This window comes from Natator depressus, chromosome 22 (genome assembly GCF_965152275.1).
Source record: "Natator depressus isolate rNatDep1 chromosome 22, rNatDep2.hap1, whole genome shotgun sequence".
Classification (NCBI taxonomy): Eukaryota; Metazoa; Chordata; order Testudines; family Cheloniidae; genus Natator; species Natator depressus.
Window position 1 is genome coordinate 9,558,838 of NC_134255.1, and position 18,090 is coordinate 9,576,927.

The 18,090-nt window shown below is 46.5% G+C and overlaps 1 protein-coding gene across 4 annotated transcripts in view; it reads right to left on the reverse strand.

Moving 5' to 3' along the window:
* The window catches only part of IGSF9B (immunoglobulin superfamily member 9B), a 94,486-nt gene that overhangs the window by 21,788 nt on the left and 54,608 nt on the right, over positions 1 to 18,090 (reverse strand). For 3 of the 4 annotated variants that reach the window (XM_074936735.1, XM_074936737.1, XM_074936739.1), the window contains exons 9-12: positions 15,270 to 15,410; positions 13,770 to 13,886; positions 10,721 to 10,871; positions 9,110 to 9,233 (exon numbers count right to left, since the gene is read on the reverse strand). In XM_074936735.1, coding sequence (XP_074792836.1) covers positions 9,110 to 9,233; positions 10,721 to 10,871; positions 13,770 to 13,886; positions 15,270 to 15,410 — 533 coding nt within the window. The remainder of the gene's footprint in view (positions 1 to 9,109; positions 9,234 to 10,720; positions 10,872 to 13,769; positions 13,887 to 15,269; positions 15,411 to 18,090) is intronic. The other variant, XM_074936736.1, reaches the window with a different exon arrangement.

An 18,090-nucleotide genomic window follows, 5' to 3' on the forward strand; every position in this document is an offset into this window, starting at 1 on the left:
CTGCACTTTAAGAACACAGAGGGCAAATTCTCCGAAGTAAATGGAGTTGCATCAGCAGAGGATTTGGGCAAAGGTCTGTGTCCCATGTTTCTTTCCCTTGATCTCCTTTTTTGCCTTCTGATGGTGGCTACCCTGGCCACCCAGCAGGCAGAGATTGCAGTTGCAATCCTCACAGACTTCCTCTGACTCCAAACACATGGCTTTTCAAACTGTGAACACCCGACTGCCATACCCACACAATACAGGATCCAGGAATCCAGCAAGAAGAGCAAAGAAAAGGGGTGATTTTAATGTATCTAGGGAGACGGCAAGAATGACAAAGCTCATTCAGCCTGGGAAGATAGGTGCCTCTTGTTTCTCAGTCTGCACCTGCCTCTTCCAACCACTACTCCTCCATCTCCTCTTTCCTCACAGCTAACTGGTAGCATGCATCCTAGCACGTCTCCACAAAGGAAAGCGTCTGCTAGTGGATGGTACCATCCAGAAAAAATGGGAAACTTACTTGTACAGTAACTATTGTTCCTTGAGATGTACTGTCCACATATACGTTCCAGTGTAGGTGTATGTACACAACCAATGCATGTGACTCAGAGACTTTTGCCAGCCATAATCATGGGTGGCAGATGCACCCCGTTCACCCCTTGCACCAAGCCAAGGGCATAAAAGGGGTGCGGTTTCTGCCTCCCTTTCTGTTTCTTCATACCACCAGTAAGTTGAAAAACCAAAGTAGCGGGGAATAGGGGAGGGTTGTAGAGTATATGTGCGCAACACCTTTTGAAGAGCAACAGTTACTGTACGGGTAAGTAACCATTTTTTGTCCTTCGAGTGATTGTGTACATATACATTTCACGGTAGGAGACCCACCAACAATTCCAACACAGGTGGAAGAACTACAGACTACTTGAAGAGAACCTGCAACATCGACCTGTCGAATCTGGCGCCATCCGGAGAAGCTTGAGTAATAGCCAAGAGCCTGGAGAATGCACACACAGATGACCACGTTCCAGCTTTACAAATGCCCGCTATAGGGATGTAGCTCAAGAAGGCTGACAAAGTGGAATGAGCCCTAGTGGAGTGGGCTGTTATCCTCAAATTTGAGGAGAGGAGAGACTTTTGCCAGATCATAGCAACGCTTGATAGTGTGAAATCCAGCGTGAAATACGCTGGGCTGTAACAGATTGCTCTTTCATCATCTCAGCATAGACTACAAATAGTCTGCGAGAGGAGCTGAAAGAATGCGTGGTCCAGGTAAAATGCCACAATACACAAGAAATGGAGCTTCTCTTTAGTTTTGGAAGAATGAAGCTTTGGGAAGAACTTGATTTTCTTGATACATCTGTTCAGCTTTCTTAAGTCCATAATGGCCAAAGACTGCCTCTCTTTTTAGGGAATTAGGAAGTAGCAGGAAAAGAAACCTTTCCCTCCATGATAAGGAACTTCCTCTATTGTTTCCCGTGTTAATCAATGTACTTCTCGGTCTAAAAACAATCTCATGAGTTTGAACAAGAGCACAGAGGATGAGTTGGGGAAGGGGAAGGTGGTAAATGGGTAACACATCCCTACTTTACAAGGCTGAGCACCCACATGTCCAATGTGATCTTGGTCTCTTCACTGTAAAACAAAACAAAACAAAAAAACAAAACAAGAGAGATGGGTTCCTCCCAAACGGGGGTCTGAATGCATGAGATGACACACAGTTGGTACGTTGTCCTAGACAGGTGTATCAAAACGCCTGTTTCAAAAAGTCACTTAAATCTGGTGAGAAGCGCCTGTTACAGACGATGTGGTGGGTGATACCTAGAAGTCTTAGACCTCCTTCTACAGGTCTCTGCTGCTGTTAGGGCCTGTACTTTGTTTGGGGCTTAACTTGCTTCCTCTTTTGTAACTGAGGTGTGGACACACAACAAACTAAGGCTCACACAAGAGCATCTTAACATGCACGTTACGTCACCGGTCTTCTGAGAGAACAGTTGAGCACCTTCAAACGGTAGAACTTCTGTTGCATTCTGCATCTCTCTTGGAATGCCAGAAGCCTGCTGCAGCCATCAAGCGTAAGGCAGTATCCGACACGTCGATTGGTGCTTAGAGGGAAGTATGAGCAGCGACAGGCCCTCCAAAAACAAAAACGGCCAAGAACTGATCCCTGCATTCCTCAGGCAGTTTGTCCGTGAATTTGGAAATTGCTGGCCAGTTACTAAAAGTATATTTGGGCAACAATGCCAGATAATTTGAGACCCTTATCTGAAGGTTCTCAATGGTATATGCCTTTCTACCACACAGATCCAGCCCTGTATAATCTTCGAGGTAGCCTTAGCGTGAGGCTGCCTGGAATGCTCTTTAACCACTGCGAGCACTAATGAGTCTAGAATGGAATGGGTAAAGAAATCAAATTCTTGCTGAGGAACCTAGGTGTATCTGTCCGCCCATTTCTCAGGGGACGGGACAGAGACAGGTATCTGCCAAAGGGTCTTCGTAGGTTCCAGTAAAGCTTCATTATTGGAAAGGTTAACCCTTTCAGGGGTGGGAATTTGCAAAACGTCTAATAGCGTGTGAGGATTGTCTTGCACAAGCTCTGCTTGTGTTCCCAAAGAGAGACAGCCACTCTCCTAACTAGATCTTGAAAAACTTTAAAGTTCTCAGGAGAAGGTGATGCTGACTTTGGTGTGGTGGCCTCATCTGGAGAAGAGGAAGAGATATAGATAGGGGACAGCTAAAAGCTCCTTTCCAGTCTCCTCTTCTTCTGTGGGTTCCATTAAAGAGAATTTGTAGGCTTAGAGAATTGTCAACCCTAGGCACTAGAGGAACAGGAGAAGGTGACATTCTTCTGGATTGAGTAGCCAACAAGGTGTCAAGATATTTTAGGAGCAGGCCAAGGGGCCCAAGAAAGCCAGGGTGGACAGTCCAGTCTTTTAACAGCCCACAATGGAGGAACACCAAACTGGAGCAGCCTTATAATAAAGATCTTGCTCTAGAGTTTGGGAAATCTTTAGAACACTGACAGTCTAGAGACCTGAACCATCGTGACAGAGATATGGGTCCAGGTGACTGTCTATCATGTTCAAAGTCTAAAGAAGGGGAGATGCATTTTCTCTCTTTAGTAAAAGGAACAGCAGTCCCAGGAGGTGCTGGAGCAAGTCTTGGTACATGGTGTTGTTATCCCAGAGGAACTGATGTTGATGATGTATCTGACAGTGCTGGTGGACGGAGGTGGTCGGAATGCAGATAAATGAGCGAACATTGACAGCTCCCGCAGAGTTGATGCGGTACATACACCCATGAAGCGGACGGCATTGGCAGTACCACGGTGACTGTACACAATGGCGTCAGTAGTGCCGCTGAAGTGGAGGCCACTGAGATGGGGACTGGATGATGCAACAAAGGAGAGCCCAGGAGAGGGACACCCCAAAGGTCTTTTACTGTGAAGAATGCCTGCGGCAGCGAAGACACCAACAGCAGAACTAAGTGCTCGGCTGCTAAAGCTGGTAAGGTCTGAGACAGCTGTCTTGCAGGTAGGGGTGAAGGCACCAGTCTCAGCAGCCCCTCTGGTGCTGGAGATAATGGTGTCACCTCTGATGGTAACTGAGTGTCGATGCTTCCAACCAGCTCTTGACTTGGCCCTGGAGGACTTTTCAGAGCCTTTTTGTGGAGGGGAAGAATGAGACTTAACATTTATCCATCTCAGAGACTGAGAAGGGTTTTGAGCACTTCAAGGAGTCCTCTGGAGACAAAGATGAATGATGTTTCTCACCTGTCTTGGGCTTAGAAACTGGGGCAGCTGGAATGCCACTCCTCGTGGACAAACACTCCATTGCCTTGGGGTTGGGGCTGAATGGTGACCTGTGACCTTCTCAAGACGACGTACTTTGAGGCGGAAATCCCTCTGCTTTTTTATTCTCATTGGGAAGGAGGTACAAATAGGACATTTGTCCCCACATGCCCCTCACCTAAGCAGCTTCAGCAACGCTTTTGTCTGTCATTAATAGAAATCACAGCCCTGAATGTGACAAATTGTTCAAAACCTGGGGATTTCAGTATATTAAATCCACTAAATTCTAACTACACTAAAACCACACACACACACGAATAATTTTTTTTTGCTCTATGGCTGGCTAACTGAAGCTCAGAGAACGACAGGATTCTCCCAACTCTTGCCGGGGTGGTGAGAAGGAACTGAGGGAGGCAGTGCCCAAGCCCCTTTCATGCCATCACTTGGCACATGAAGACAGCGGGATGCGTGCGCCACCAATGGGTATGGGAAGTCTCTTGCTCGAGTGCATTAGGTGCACACCTACAGTAGAATGTATACATACACAATCACACAAAGGAAAACATCACCTACCAGAACTATTAGCAGAGAATTCAGGACCAGAATAGGAAGGGAAGGGAACCTTTCAGACAGGATAGCCTCAGGTCTTTTTACTAATCCATTCCACAAACCCAGTGTGAACAGGGGGACCAAAGGTTCCCAGGTGTACTCCTCAAGATTCATGACCTGGTGAGATTACATCTCCAAGTCATGGCAATGTGAAGTCATGGCAAATAATGTCACTTAAATGCCTCAAAGTGGCATCCCTGACTTGCAATGGGGTGGAAAACAACAATAGCTATGAACTCTAAGCCCCCATTAGAAATATATACTGCAGTAATAATCTCCACAAGCTGCAGTTTATCATAGTGTCAGTAGCGATATATATCTATATTAGAGAAAGAATTATGGCGTACACAACATATGTAAAGCCACTAGCTATTCATCTGGGCAAGCCTACAAAGCAGGAGATAAGGGATGGGGAGAAGACAGATACTGCCACAATGGAGGGAGAAAGGAAGCATGAAGCTATGGAAGTGGCCAAGGGGGGAACAAAGCCATATGCACAGAGGAACTCTGCATACACCAGAAGCAAAGGTTTCAGGAGTAGCAGCCGTGTTAGTCTGTATTCGCAAAAAGAAAAAGGAGGACTTGTGGCACCTTAGAGACTAACAAATTTATCTGAGCATAAGCTTTCGTGAGCTACAGCTTTATGCATCCGATGAAGTGAGCTGTAGATCACGCAAGCTTATGCTCAAATAAATTGGTTAGTCTCTAAGGTGCCACAAGTACTCCTTTACCAGAAGCAAAGAGTCCTGCAGAGAAACAGAGTGGATAGGAAGTCTTTCCTGTTTAACAAAACTACCTTAAAAAACTACAGCTCCCAGAATCCTCTGTCACACCAGCAGTTGGTATGAGGTCAGGAAAGAAGCTGCGCTCAAAAATGTGTGTCTGATTCAGGTCTCCCTGCAGTATTTAACGCTGCTGCCTTCAAGCGTTCCCTCCCACTGGCTCCTTATTGATGCCTGGCCCAGGCCTCTAAGCTGTCAATCTCAGTAAGGCAGCTAAGTAACTGGAACAGCATGACACAGGAGGGGTGTTGGTTATAAATCCAGCACTGATCACCATCAAAGCATGGGGAAAGCTCTTCCCTAAAGATACTGCACAGACACAAGCAGCATGCTTGAGCTACCCAGCTGCTGTCGCATGGACTCTCTCCAAATGTCTCTGTGGAGCTGGACTTGTATTCACAGCACGCCCTAACAACTAGAGAAGAAGGGGGAAACAGCTGAAACGGAGTCTGGGCTACACATGGGACTTGTTGGTCCCCACCAGCATGTGATCCCCCTACTAGAGATATATTCTGAAGGTGTGGATATATTTACAAGCACTTTAAGGTCCTTGGATGAAATGCACGCTATAAGACGGAAGGAAAGTTATTAATAAACAGTGCTTTTTTATAAATGCCATTCTCCTTTCTCAAACCCACCTGGACAGCAAATAAAGGCAGAAGTAAACGCCGCTTAGATCTTTTTATAAAGAACAGCAGCCTCAGAGTCATGGCCCATCCTCCTCTTACCCACGTAGATTGTAACATCCACAACTACATGTGAGCTCTTGGCCTCTGCATTAGCCTACAAAAGCCAGCAGGCCCAGGCCAGGTCTCGCTCCCATGGAAGGTGCTGTTCAGACCCACATAAAACTATCCTAAAGCGGCACAACAGACCACAAAGTCTCACTGAAACGTAGTTCCGAACACTGCACACTTGGCAGGATGGAATTAACTTTTCAGCTCCCCGGAGCTCTATTCTGGTTTGTTCGTTGGAAGAGAAAGTGCCATTTTTGACAGAGTGGGTGAAATTTATAATCAAAGCGTCCCAGCACAGCCAAAAGGGTGGGATACGGAACAACACTGTCAACATGGGATGCTCAGCAAAGCTGGAGAAAACGTTAAGTTAGAAGGATGGCAGCAGCTGCCAATAAGGACAAAGGCGAGAAAGAACAGAGTCCAAAGGGCTTGACCTGCAGGAAAGGTCTCTTTGAGGAGGGTCATATAAATACAGCAGGGAGAAGAATGCATAACCTTTGCCCGGATTTCCAGTCTGTGAAGGAGAGGAGGGCTGGCATTGACAAGTGGACATGAATAATGAGCAGTAGCTCTGCAGCAGACAAGCCTGCTTTGGCTTTCTCTCTCCAATCCCTCTGGCACCATATCCCACAGGGTCTCCCTGGCTGACGCTTCCCATGAGCAGCTAATACTCAGAGGGATGACTTTCTACAAGCAAAGTGGGCTCTCCTCCTCCTCTACCCAGAAGTGGTTCCCACACCACACTGGACCATCGTCCAACACCACTGTACAGCCCTTACTCAAGGTGTGAGCTAATATTCCCCCATCTACCCATTCCCCTTCCACTGTTTTTTACTTTAGTCTCATTTTGTTTGGTATCTCAAAGTAGATGGGAGATCCTGGCTTCTCAGGAAATAGACAAAGAATCAGTAAAGGAAGCTGGCAGCAAATAGCAGCAGCTGACATCCTCCTCCAAGGTGAGATGCGTTTCAAAAGGAAGGAGGTTTAATTATTCCTTCTCAAGGACATTTTAATCAGAGGCAGTTGTGTGAATTCTGCACTCTAAGCTCATTCTCTTCCTTGTTCATAGCTCTTTTCCTCCCTCCTCTCGCTCTCTCTCGCGCTCTCATTTTCTCCCTCTTTCTATTCCCTTTCTTTTGTCTCCCCATGCTACTGCCCAGCCCCCACTTTCCGAGCTCTGGTACGGTGCTCTGTCTCAAGCAGAGCAGAATTTATCAGGGGAAGCATGTATCCAATCTCCACTCTATCTGAAGACTCCATCTGGCCACATTAAGAAAAGAACGAACGAACCAACCAACCAACCGGTGTGGGGGAGGAGGGAAGGGGAAGAAGAAAACCACGGCTGAAACACAGAAGGTCGTCATCACCTTTACGTTTCATATTTCAGTTGACAGAGATCCTGAGAAGGAACAGAATGCAAATAAGCTCAGCATCCAAATGAGACACTGGTCTGTGCTGCAGCCCACCACGATTCTCATGACAAGGGTTAACTGCAGAAGCATTTCCACAGTCCACTACCCGTGGGGAAAAAGGAAAGCTGGCTTAAAGAGCAGCGCTACTGGGGGCAGGGAGGGGGCGACTTCAGTCACAGGCTGGGAATGTGAATCTCTGGCACTTATGTGTGAGTCACAACACCTCTGGCAGCCAGGTGCACGAATCCTGGTGCGATCATGCAGGTCCTTCCACGCTGGGAAGCTGTCGATTGAATGCTGGCACTTATCCCCGTGCTGTGGGCCTCGTTGCGCTAGGACGCTGGATGTGTGAATCTTGGCACGACTGTTTAACGTGTGGATCCAGAAACCCTCAAAAGCGATCAGAATTTGGTGTTTACTCTGGACAGGTGTTAAACAGCTTTTTAAATCTAGCAACTGTCAACGGTTTTGGCCAATCATTACTGTAAAACCGAAGAACACCGACAATATAGGTAGAAAACAGGAGTCCCTTTTGCTGTATCATTTGTTTCCATTAAGCAACTGTCGTCTTCCTTAGAGGTCTTCGATTCTTCGCAGAGCCAGTGGGAGCAGGAAATGGCCTTCGCCCTTAGGGCATCTCAACAGGCAGAAGTGCGTTCTGTCTCAGAATGTAGGGTCTGATCCTGCTCCACTGAGATCAGCTGGAATTCCACCTGTGACATCAGTGGGAGCAGGATCCTATGTGGCAGATGTGCCAGTGGGAGTAGGATGCAGCCTGCTTTCTTACAGCTCTGGTGGCTCAGCAGGGCTAAGAGGACTAAAAATGTAACAAACACTCGTCTCATTGAAGTCAGCAAATCGGAGACGTATTCTGTGCAAGTCCCGAGTGGTATTATTAGAAAGCTTGGAATGGGCAATAGGGGATGGATCGCTTGATGATCACCTGTTATGTTCACTCCCTCTGAAGCACCTGGCACTGGCCACTGTCAGAAGACAGGACACTGGGCTAGATGGACCTTTGGTCTGACCCAGTGTGGCCGTTCTTTTGTTCTAGGACTCTGAATACCCACAGGCAGTTGTGGAGTAAAGCAGTGGCCTTTTGACGTAGTCACGTTTCTTGAGAGTATACTTTACAGTCTCTATATTTTCTGCCAGTGATTTGGCTGTTAAGCATTCAAAACAGGATTTTCAGTTCATCTTTAACTAGGTACAGGTGGGAATAACATAAAACATGCAGGTGGGAATTAATGAAAAAAAATGTATTTCCACTCTAACATAAGCAGAGTAAGTTTTCAGGGCTGACAAAAGGACCAATGAAAGCATGGCGGACCTAGAGCCTTCTACAACAGAAACACATGCAAGGGCAAGGGGTTGACAACTGTACATGTAGACTTATACATCTGTCTCTCAGATCCACTGGCAGCAGGGATAGGAAGAGAGAGAGAGACAGTCCACTAGAACAAACCCTCAACGAAGCAGCAGCAGAGTATTCAGCAAAAAAATCATCAGAACCCCTTGCAGGTCCCCACACTTCAACTGTTCTGGGGCACCAAGGCTCAACAGAGCAGAAAATATCACAGAGGATGTAAGTGGGTGTAGCCCCATTCAAGTCAATGGAGCTATACTGATTTACACTGGCTTGGAATCTGACCCATGCTTTTCACAGCCGTCCTGCCCATGGGAAGGTCCCCTCACCACCTCACCCACCCCAGCTTAGAAATGGCAGTGCCTATGCTTGGCTCCAAGTTGTGGCTGAGGAGAAAGGTAACGAAGCAGAGAGCAAAGCATGCTGGGATGACTCACAGAGGGCCATACCAAACTGAGAATGTCTGCTCGTATCCACCGTCATAGCCAGGCTCCCAGGAGACATTGGCAGAGGTCATGGAGACCACGACATGCACACTACACGGGGCATGAGGGCTTGTGCCTGAAGGTAGAGAGAAACTCAGTGTAAGAGGCAAAACAGAGAGAAATACACATACACATACATAGGGCCAGTCACCAGAGCACCCAGAAGAATGGCAGCCCTTGGACTATGGAATTTATGGTTGTTTAAAGACAACAGGAGCTTAGAGGAATGGGAGCTTCTTCTTAGGAGTGGAAGGACATTTTCCCCTGCCTCTGTGCACTCAGAGAGGACTTAAAACTTTACTTTTGGGAAGCAACATCTGTCCCATTGGAGAATGCATCCAGATAGGTCAGTGGTGCCGACCACCTCTGTCTGTACTGGTGATCTGACAATTCAGAGAAGGGGCCCATTTTAAGCACTAGCTTCTCCCAGCAGAAAGCATTACTGGGAAACATGCAGGTGTGCTGGGCACACAGAACTACTGCACACCTAGCCTTCTCAGCAAGCAAGTCCATTAATTAGAGGAACCACAGAGGAACATACTTTAGTATCTGGGAGTTCACAGGATTAAGAAACCCTCGAGATTTAACCAAATTGTCTTCTAACTGTGCTGCGGCAGGGGAGGACACACTTGGCCAGCGAGGAGGGGAGCCCTTCAATCTGCCTCAGGACGTGGCCGTAATAAAAAGGACAGAGATTTAAAGACAGCACCACTGGAGTGTGAAATTAAAGGAAAATGTTGCTCTTCTTTTCATGAGAAGCGCCCCTGAGTAATACCTTTCAGACACACAGCTTGGCACAATCAGACAGGAAACATGAACCTCTCCTGACACAGAGAAGCGCACCCCCGCCTCCAAATTATCCAACAGCCAATCCATTTACAAGCTGAAAGCCCAGGTAATCGACTCCAGGAGCAAACAAAGGGTACATCTACACCACATATTATGGTGTGACGGTAGCCCATCAGGGACCCTGGGTATGTGCTTGGGTTACTAACCCGCACTCAAGTCCAGGCTGCTGCAGCCTCAGTCACGTTGTTACCTGCACTAGCTAGATTCAAGCTAGCGCCGGTATGCCTACCCATGCTACAATTGCAGTGTCTATGTACCCAGCCGCTGGAGATGCAGGGCTCAGATCAATTCAGAATACAAAAGGAGGGTAAGGAAGGTTGGGAGGGGAATCCAAAGACTTTTTCCCCACCCTCCGTCCCCACACATAGACTTACGGGCTAATGTCCTGTGAGGAGGGCACCTGAAGAGACTAGTGTGGTCTCTCTCTCTAACCTCATCCCTCCCGCTCAACACCTTTTCCCACCCCTCAGCTGCTCCTCTGTTTCCCCCCTCCATCACCAACCTCCTTTATTCCACCTCAGTCCTTTCCTCCCAGTGATCTCTTGGTCTGCTTATCCCCTTGCACGGCCTTTGCTCTCCCACCTTCTTGACGACACCCGCTCCTTCCCTTCTATTTCCCCCTCCTCCACCCTTCCCTATTCCCCTTCAGTTATCCCCTCTTGCCGTGCCCTCCCAAGCCTCCCCCCCCCCGACCAGCCCTTGGCCTTCTCATACCTATGACTGTAAGGTGAGTGCTGGCAGTAATGCTTGCGACCACGTTGGTAGCGACGCACTCCCACTCCCCATGGTCGTCCTTGCTGAGGGATCGGAACTGCAGGGTGCCACCTGGAAGGGTGTTGTGCTTGCTTCTACTGGGCTTCCCTACCTTGAGCAAAGAAGAGAGAGCAAAGGGGAAGAAAAAAAACAACAACAACTCAGAAGCACATTGCACAGCAGCAGCATGAGGTCACACTCTGGTAGCGAGGCTCTACGTGCGAGACCCACAGAATACCAGCCGGGGGTCAAGAGGCTCCAGGCTCTCCAGCACTTGGGGCTGGCTACAAAGATCGGCAGATGGCAGCACGTTCACGGATTTTCAGTTAACCATGCCAATTAAAAATGGCAGGATAATTAGACATAATGCATGCAGAACAGAGCCATGTTTACAACTTGGCTACGTAAGCATAAACACACAGACATACGGACACCACGGACCTCTGAGGAGATTCAACCTGGGACGTTCAGCATCCAAAGCACAAGTCTCTCTGGCACTTGAGATAAAAGAGAACTCCTTTAGCTGCAAGTAGCAGGCTATTGTAGTCTCTGGTGCCAGCCACTAGAAGGAGATATGATCACACGCACTAAGCCAGAGTTTTATGTCAGTTAGGGTGAGTGATGTGGATCTTTGATTGCTCCAGTTCACACTTTCAGAACCTAAAATGAGTAACCACTTTGTGTCCACTGGAGCCTGCAAATGCACCATTAAGAACAAACCTGCCCCATTTTAAAAATGTGATCTCTACCTTTTACCTGGTTCTAAGTTTCCACACTAGAGGTCAAATTTGTCTCAGTGGCAATGGTACAACTGAGTAGAGAATATGCCTGTATACGAATGCTTTAAATAATACTCCGATTTACTCTTAGAAAGTAAACTGTATCCACACCATAGTGTTCCTCAGTAAAGGTTCAAAAGGACATTTCACAAACAGGGCTACCAAGGCTGGAACCATTCAGGAAGAAAAACCTAGGTGCTCTGTTTTGTTTTAATGGGGGGGGGGGAGTGACCGTCTCTTTTGATGGCTGAGATGCTGGGTTCCATAACCAGTGACATTCACACCCATAAACTGAAGTTGTACAAATCCTAAATCGCTTCGAAGTCCTCATTCCCCACAACGTGTGCATAGCTTTTCTGTGGATTTCTTGTGCATAGCTTTGTTAGGATTGACTGGCCTTCTATGCAATGTTATCTTTCAACACCTGTATATGGCTAGATTTTTTTTTTTGGTGGCAGAGCAGTGCGATCAACCGCCCTAAGTGGCTACCAGTGCTGAATCCAAGGCCTTCAGTGGCCTCACCACAGAAGCCAGGTTTAAGGTGGCCGTAGCTTTCGTGAGCCTGTAGTGTGTGAGGGCCTTTGGTTTTATGTTTTCTGATGGAACCCAGTTAAGTCCAGACTAGTCCTGACTGAAAACACTGGAGGATGACATGCCCAGGGATAATCAAGGCAGAAGAAACAGAAAAAACCATGGGGCAGAAGGGAAGATGTTGAAAAGCAGGAAAAATAAAGGAAAGGATTAAAAGAAATGAAGGAGAAAGGAAATAAGATGGACAGAAAGATGCAAGTGTTCTAGAGGAGTGAGCAAATCACTTCAATTGCTCATTCTCTTACCCGCTTCCATGGAGGTTTGCCCTTGGGCTACTTTATTATCTTCTGCCTCGAACCCAGAAAAATCAAGGGCAACGCCACCTGTGCATGGTCTTCCACAGTGAGCTGGCGTACCCTTGCACTGACTGCCCCAACATAACTACTTGTTTGTCCTGTTGGGAGCCTTTCCATTTCCCGCTCTCTCCCCCAAGCTAGATATGGCGTACTTGGGAAATCCCGGCCCTGTGCATCGTGTATGCAAGCCTGGAGAGCGCCACAAAACAGCAGCAAATAAAGAAGAAAGAGCAGTAAAAGGATGGAAGGCCCGGGAAGAAGGTCCTGCAGTAGGGACAAAGGGCTAAGCAGGTCCCACTGGTTTGTCTGCTTTTCTATATGGAGAATGGAGACTTGAGAGGAGAGGCACGCTGGCTAACATGCGGAGACCTGGGAAGCCCACAGTGAGTGACTACATTGGTCGCTGAGGAAAGACTATTGGTGCTGCTGGAAAACAAGAAGCTTGTGTATCTGGGCAGAAGACCCAGTCCAAAGGAGGGAATTCTCCATCCCTAGCTGCCAGACTGTATAGAAGAAGGGGGGAAAAAAAGCTCCCCCTTCAGGCCAAAATCCACCAGGCTATCGTAGCCGTTGTCATAGAGCTATCCTATGACATGCCAGTTCAAGGGCCTGGAATTAAAGCAGGATATCGGGACGCCATTATCATGCCAATGCAGGCCGCATCACAGGGGCACTTGGGGACACAACTGAGACAAAAGTAAAAATATTTCTTTCCATTCCAATTCTATGTGCCCTCCGGAGGTGTTAAAGTAACAGGCTGGTTCTTTACCATGAAAAACCCATGTGTGGGCAAATGCCCCAGGCTGCAGAATATACATTCCAAGAGGGGACCAAAGCAGCTGCGGGACTGCACTAAAAAAGCCTGGTAGCTTCCACCGAGAGGGGGATACTTCCAAAAGTACAGCCGCGGACCGCCACGGGGAATCCCTGCCCTACCATTGCCAATGCTTCACCTGCTGATGCAGTCAACACTGCATCGTCCCAATCTAGCACCCCAGGAGGGTTATTCCGTCCTGCAGGTGGCGACCCCAGCAGAAAGGGTGGGGAAGCATCGGTGGGTGTTCCTGAAGTTGATACCAGTGTGGAGCAGCCAGAGGAAGAGGGGGCGGGGGCCGTGCTCAGCTTTGCAGATGCTGCTGTGAAGGTTTCATGGTATTAAAACACTTGGTTGTCAGGAGCTGGGTTTCCCCCACCCACCTGCGGGACAGGACGGCAGTGGTGCAGCCCGAAGCGAAGCAGCTGTACCTGCAGTTTGTTCTTACCGGGACAGAGAGTGTGGCTTCTCTGCCTGCAATATTCATCAAAAGCCAAAGGCACTGCAGATTTGTCTGGCAGGCCGGGTACCTTTCTCCAGGCGATGACAGGAAAGGGGTCTCCTGCAGCAGCACAAGGGATCAACAGCTCCCTCCCTGCCTCTTGTCTGTACTCCCAGCCTGGTAGCACCGTGAAATAGGGTGGGTCCTGCAGCCGAGGGAAAAGTCAAGTAACTGTCACCAGACAATTGGCACGTGTACACACACACACACACTCCTTGAAGATCTACTCACAAATCAAGTTAAGAACTAGTGGGTTCTCATCAGGGCAGAAGGATTTAAATCACCTGGTTTGTTTGTTTTTTTAATTCATTGACTTTAAATCAGGTTGGGGCTTTGTAAAATGAATTGAAAAGGTGGGCTGCAGCAATTTAAGCTTATAGCAAGTTATAAATGCTGGGAAATTTTCTAGAGGACCACTCTGCTCGGGTGTCATCTCTGAATTGTACATAACTAAATGTGGGGGAGGGGGGGGGGGACCAAAAATATTGGAAATTAAGGCCCTGAATTTGCAAACACTTCAGAAGCTATGTAAGTAACTTTTTTCTTTATGTTGAAAGCTGTAACAGGCTTACAAATCATTGCCATGTAAACATCAAAATAAAACATTAACTATTACAACACTCAGCTTGTCTTTGTTAAAAAAAGATGATGCAGGAACTTTCCTCACAAGAACAATCTTGTGGACTTCATTGGGAGTACTAATGGGCTTCAAGTTAAGCATGCGCTTAAGTGTTTGCAGCATCGAGGGCTAAAATTGTTTATTTTTTTTATAAAATCTTTTAGCGGCAAAAATCTTTGCTTCAGTGGTAACGTATTTTGACTCAATACCTTAGCAAAGTTCTTGTGATTTAAAAAAAAAACCACCAACCAATTTTTTTCAAAAATAGGAGCCTACGCCCATATTTATGCACCTACATGTGGGATTTTCAAAAGCATCTAAGTGATTTGGGAGCACAAGTCCCATTGGCTTTAAACTATAAACCCTGATGAAGATGTATAACCCACTTCAAAACACTCCAGCTTTCTTAACTTGCAAAAGTTCAATATATAGGAAGGTAGTGTTGGTCACAAATCTAACACAGGCTATTTGCTAATCAATTTTGCTTTTGAGCTTGTGTTTTTCCACACACTGTGACCATTACTGAGGGCCCGCACTTACTTCTTTCAGCACACATGAGCACGTGAAGTATGAAACTTCCTCGTAGAAAAAAGGCTATGTAAAAATCTGAAACTCTCCTAACTATTCGAAAGCTAGCTAAAAGAAACAAGTACAAGCCATCCATGGCAGCAATTAAAGACTGTACAATGGAAAGAACTAGTGACATGTACTTTTAAAAAATCATTTCAATATAAAAAATTCATTTTTTTTTAAAATAATAATTTTTATCCATCCTGATTTTTATAAAATACATGCATGTGCTCCAATCCCCAACACCGCCCCAGAGAACTCTTCTTTGGCATGATAATGCCATCATGAAAGAAACTACTGAAAGTTTTCTGATAGCAAGGAATCAAATGGGTATGTTACCTTCAGTACCAGTCGGGCAGCGGGGGACTGGCCCATCGTACCCAGAGCGTTATAAGGCACACAGGTATAAGTGCCGAGAGCTTCTTCTGTTACCTCCTCTATTCGGATTGACCCGTCTTCCAGCAGATTCCAGCCAGAATACTGGAAGGCCAAGAGAGATGGGAGTTACCACAAGACCAAGAGTAGTTATCGCTTATCCATGGTCCCAAAACATCCCCTGAATGTGGTCTTCAACGCTTCTGCGAGATGTCCAAATCTTAATCCATTCTCAAGTTTATTTGTAATAACGAGTCACTGTAATTTCTGGGCTGGAGATCCTGTGTATTGTCTGAGACCCTTTATTCCCTTTTCTGCTCTCACCTTGCAACACCTTCAAATACAGCACAGCTGCTAATGACAGCTCCATATCACAGATGGGATCCCCTTTGCAGGCCAGACAAATGGGACTTTCATGGTCAGGAGTTAGAACCTCCGTTCCTTGGTTGCAGAGTTTCTAACTCCATAAACTCCAAAATTTTTCTTTCAACTCCTTGAATCTCTCTAGATTATGAAAAACCCAAGAAGATGTCAACCAGATAATTAGAATAGTTTCTTCTGGCCCATTCGGACTAGATTAGTATAATGGTCTCCCTTCTGGGCTTCAAAAAAAAAAAAAAAAAATCTATGAATCACCACATTCCTTCTCGAGTCTGCCACAAAGCAAGGCTACTCCGAGCATAAAAAACACCTTTAGGAGCAATGGACCGTCCAGACGGTGCACACTCTTCTTCAAAGCATTCCAGAGCTCCTTACCCTCTACAGCTTCCTACCTCCACGAAGCAGAGGCAAAAATGGTCTCATTAAGAGGTTTAATTTTATTTGCAGTGTGACATCCTCTCTTCAGAGATGGAGAACACCTGTACTGTATCAGGCCCACCAAGGCCATCATCCCAGGCACCAAGGCGGGATTGCTGTCTAATTCGCTGGTGAACAGATTTTATCCAATCTAGTTTCTATTGTTCCAAGCAATAAAAGTGCCAGCACTTCTTCCGGGAAGAGCACTCCAAACCCTAACCAATCTTGATCTCGGGAAGTTACTTCCTCCTGATGTTCAGCTTGAGTTTTCTTTTGCTCAATTTCATGCCATTACTCCCGGTCCTTCCTCCTCGACCACCCTAAACAACATTGCTGCCATTTCAAGATTTGTGCCGCGTCACGAAACCCACTCAAGACGTCATTTGAACAAATTCTTCTCATTCTTCATGTTGCTGCTGCTGCTACTCTGAAATTCTTCCAACACTCCACATAATGCTGATTCAGCTCCTCAGCAGTGGGGGGAGACACAGAGTTTGAACTTAACATGACAGCTGCTGAAACCAATTTCACCAACCATGCTGCAGCCAAAAGCAGATGTGTTTTTTACTAAGCTAACATTTCTCTGGAATATAACCAGGTTTACACCAGGTGCTTGGTGTCAAGTGGCACTGAAATGGTTAATCCCATCATTTTGCTTTTGCCTATTTGCTGCGTACAGGCTATGGCTGAGATTTTGATACATTACCTTAAACATAATGGAAGGTGTGTATCTAAACCCCCCAAACTGCTTGGAAAAAAATCTCCTAAAGTAACATAGCATCTCAAGTGTTTTACAAACATGAGATATCTGAAACAACGGTTTTAAAAGGAAAACAAAAATGGCAATGTCACTATCTCCAGGAATTTACAATCTAAAGAGACACTTAGAATCACACACAGAACAAGGGTTACTTTCGTTGTGATTTCATCAACAGGAAAGAGTCTCTTCTGAACATAGTGGGTTTTAAATACAGCTTTAAAAATGTTTGTAATCATTTTGAGACTACCAGCTGTGATGGCTAGTTATAATGGATCTATCTGAACGGTATAAATCTATTGCTATAGGGAAAGTCGTTGGCACAGGGCCCTGGTAATGGGGTATGGAATACTTAGCCGGGGGCACTAATTCAAATACACTACCCAGATCTATAGTGTTCAGAAGTCATTACTATCAGCAGATGAATTGGTGGGGGTCCCAGTCCATTCTCTTTTGTATCCCCATTAGAAAAAAGAAAAAAGTCATCAGCACAACTGGGCCTTTTTTATTCTCCTTGGAGAGGTCAAGGACTCAATGCGCCAGAGAAACTGAACTCCTCTCTGAAACCTAGCAGTGGACCCAACAGGGCAGGGTTGAGGCAATATGGGGGGTGGGTATTGGCACGGGCAGCTCCTGTGCTGTGGACAATGAATACCTGTCTCCAGGGCTACTGATCCAGCACCTCCCACCACCCCTTTTTTCTGGTCTTGAAATGCATGCAGTGCCCAGGTTAAAGGGGGCAAGGAGGGTGAAAAGTTACCATAGGACTGGAAGGGACCTCGAGAGGTCATCTAGTCCAGTCCCCTGCACTCATGGCAGGACAAAGTATGAGACAGATATGGTCTAGATAACTCAGCCAAAGAAACTGAAAGGAGACCTTTCCCCAAAGAATAAATGGGGCAAAAGTTTATATTCACAACTGGAACTTCTGAATTTCCTCCAGCTGACAGCAGCCATCTTATCGAAATCACTTCTGAGATACCCATGCCATGGGAGGCTGATACCGGAGATGACAGGCCATGTTCTAGATCCGCTACGATCCCTGGTTTGAACAGTCAAAATAAAAACTTTAAACCCTTTAATATTTAAACAAAACTTTAAATATTGAATGTTTAGTTTAAATATTAAAGGCCTGAAGTCCTTGCTCAGATCATTATACCAGAGGCATAGCAGGATGGAGACTCTTTAAACGGGCTTTTAACATCAGCCTCCCATAAAACCCTGAGAGTC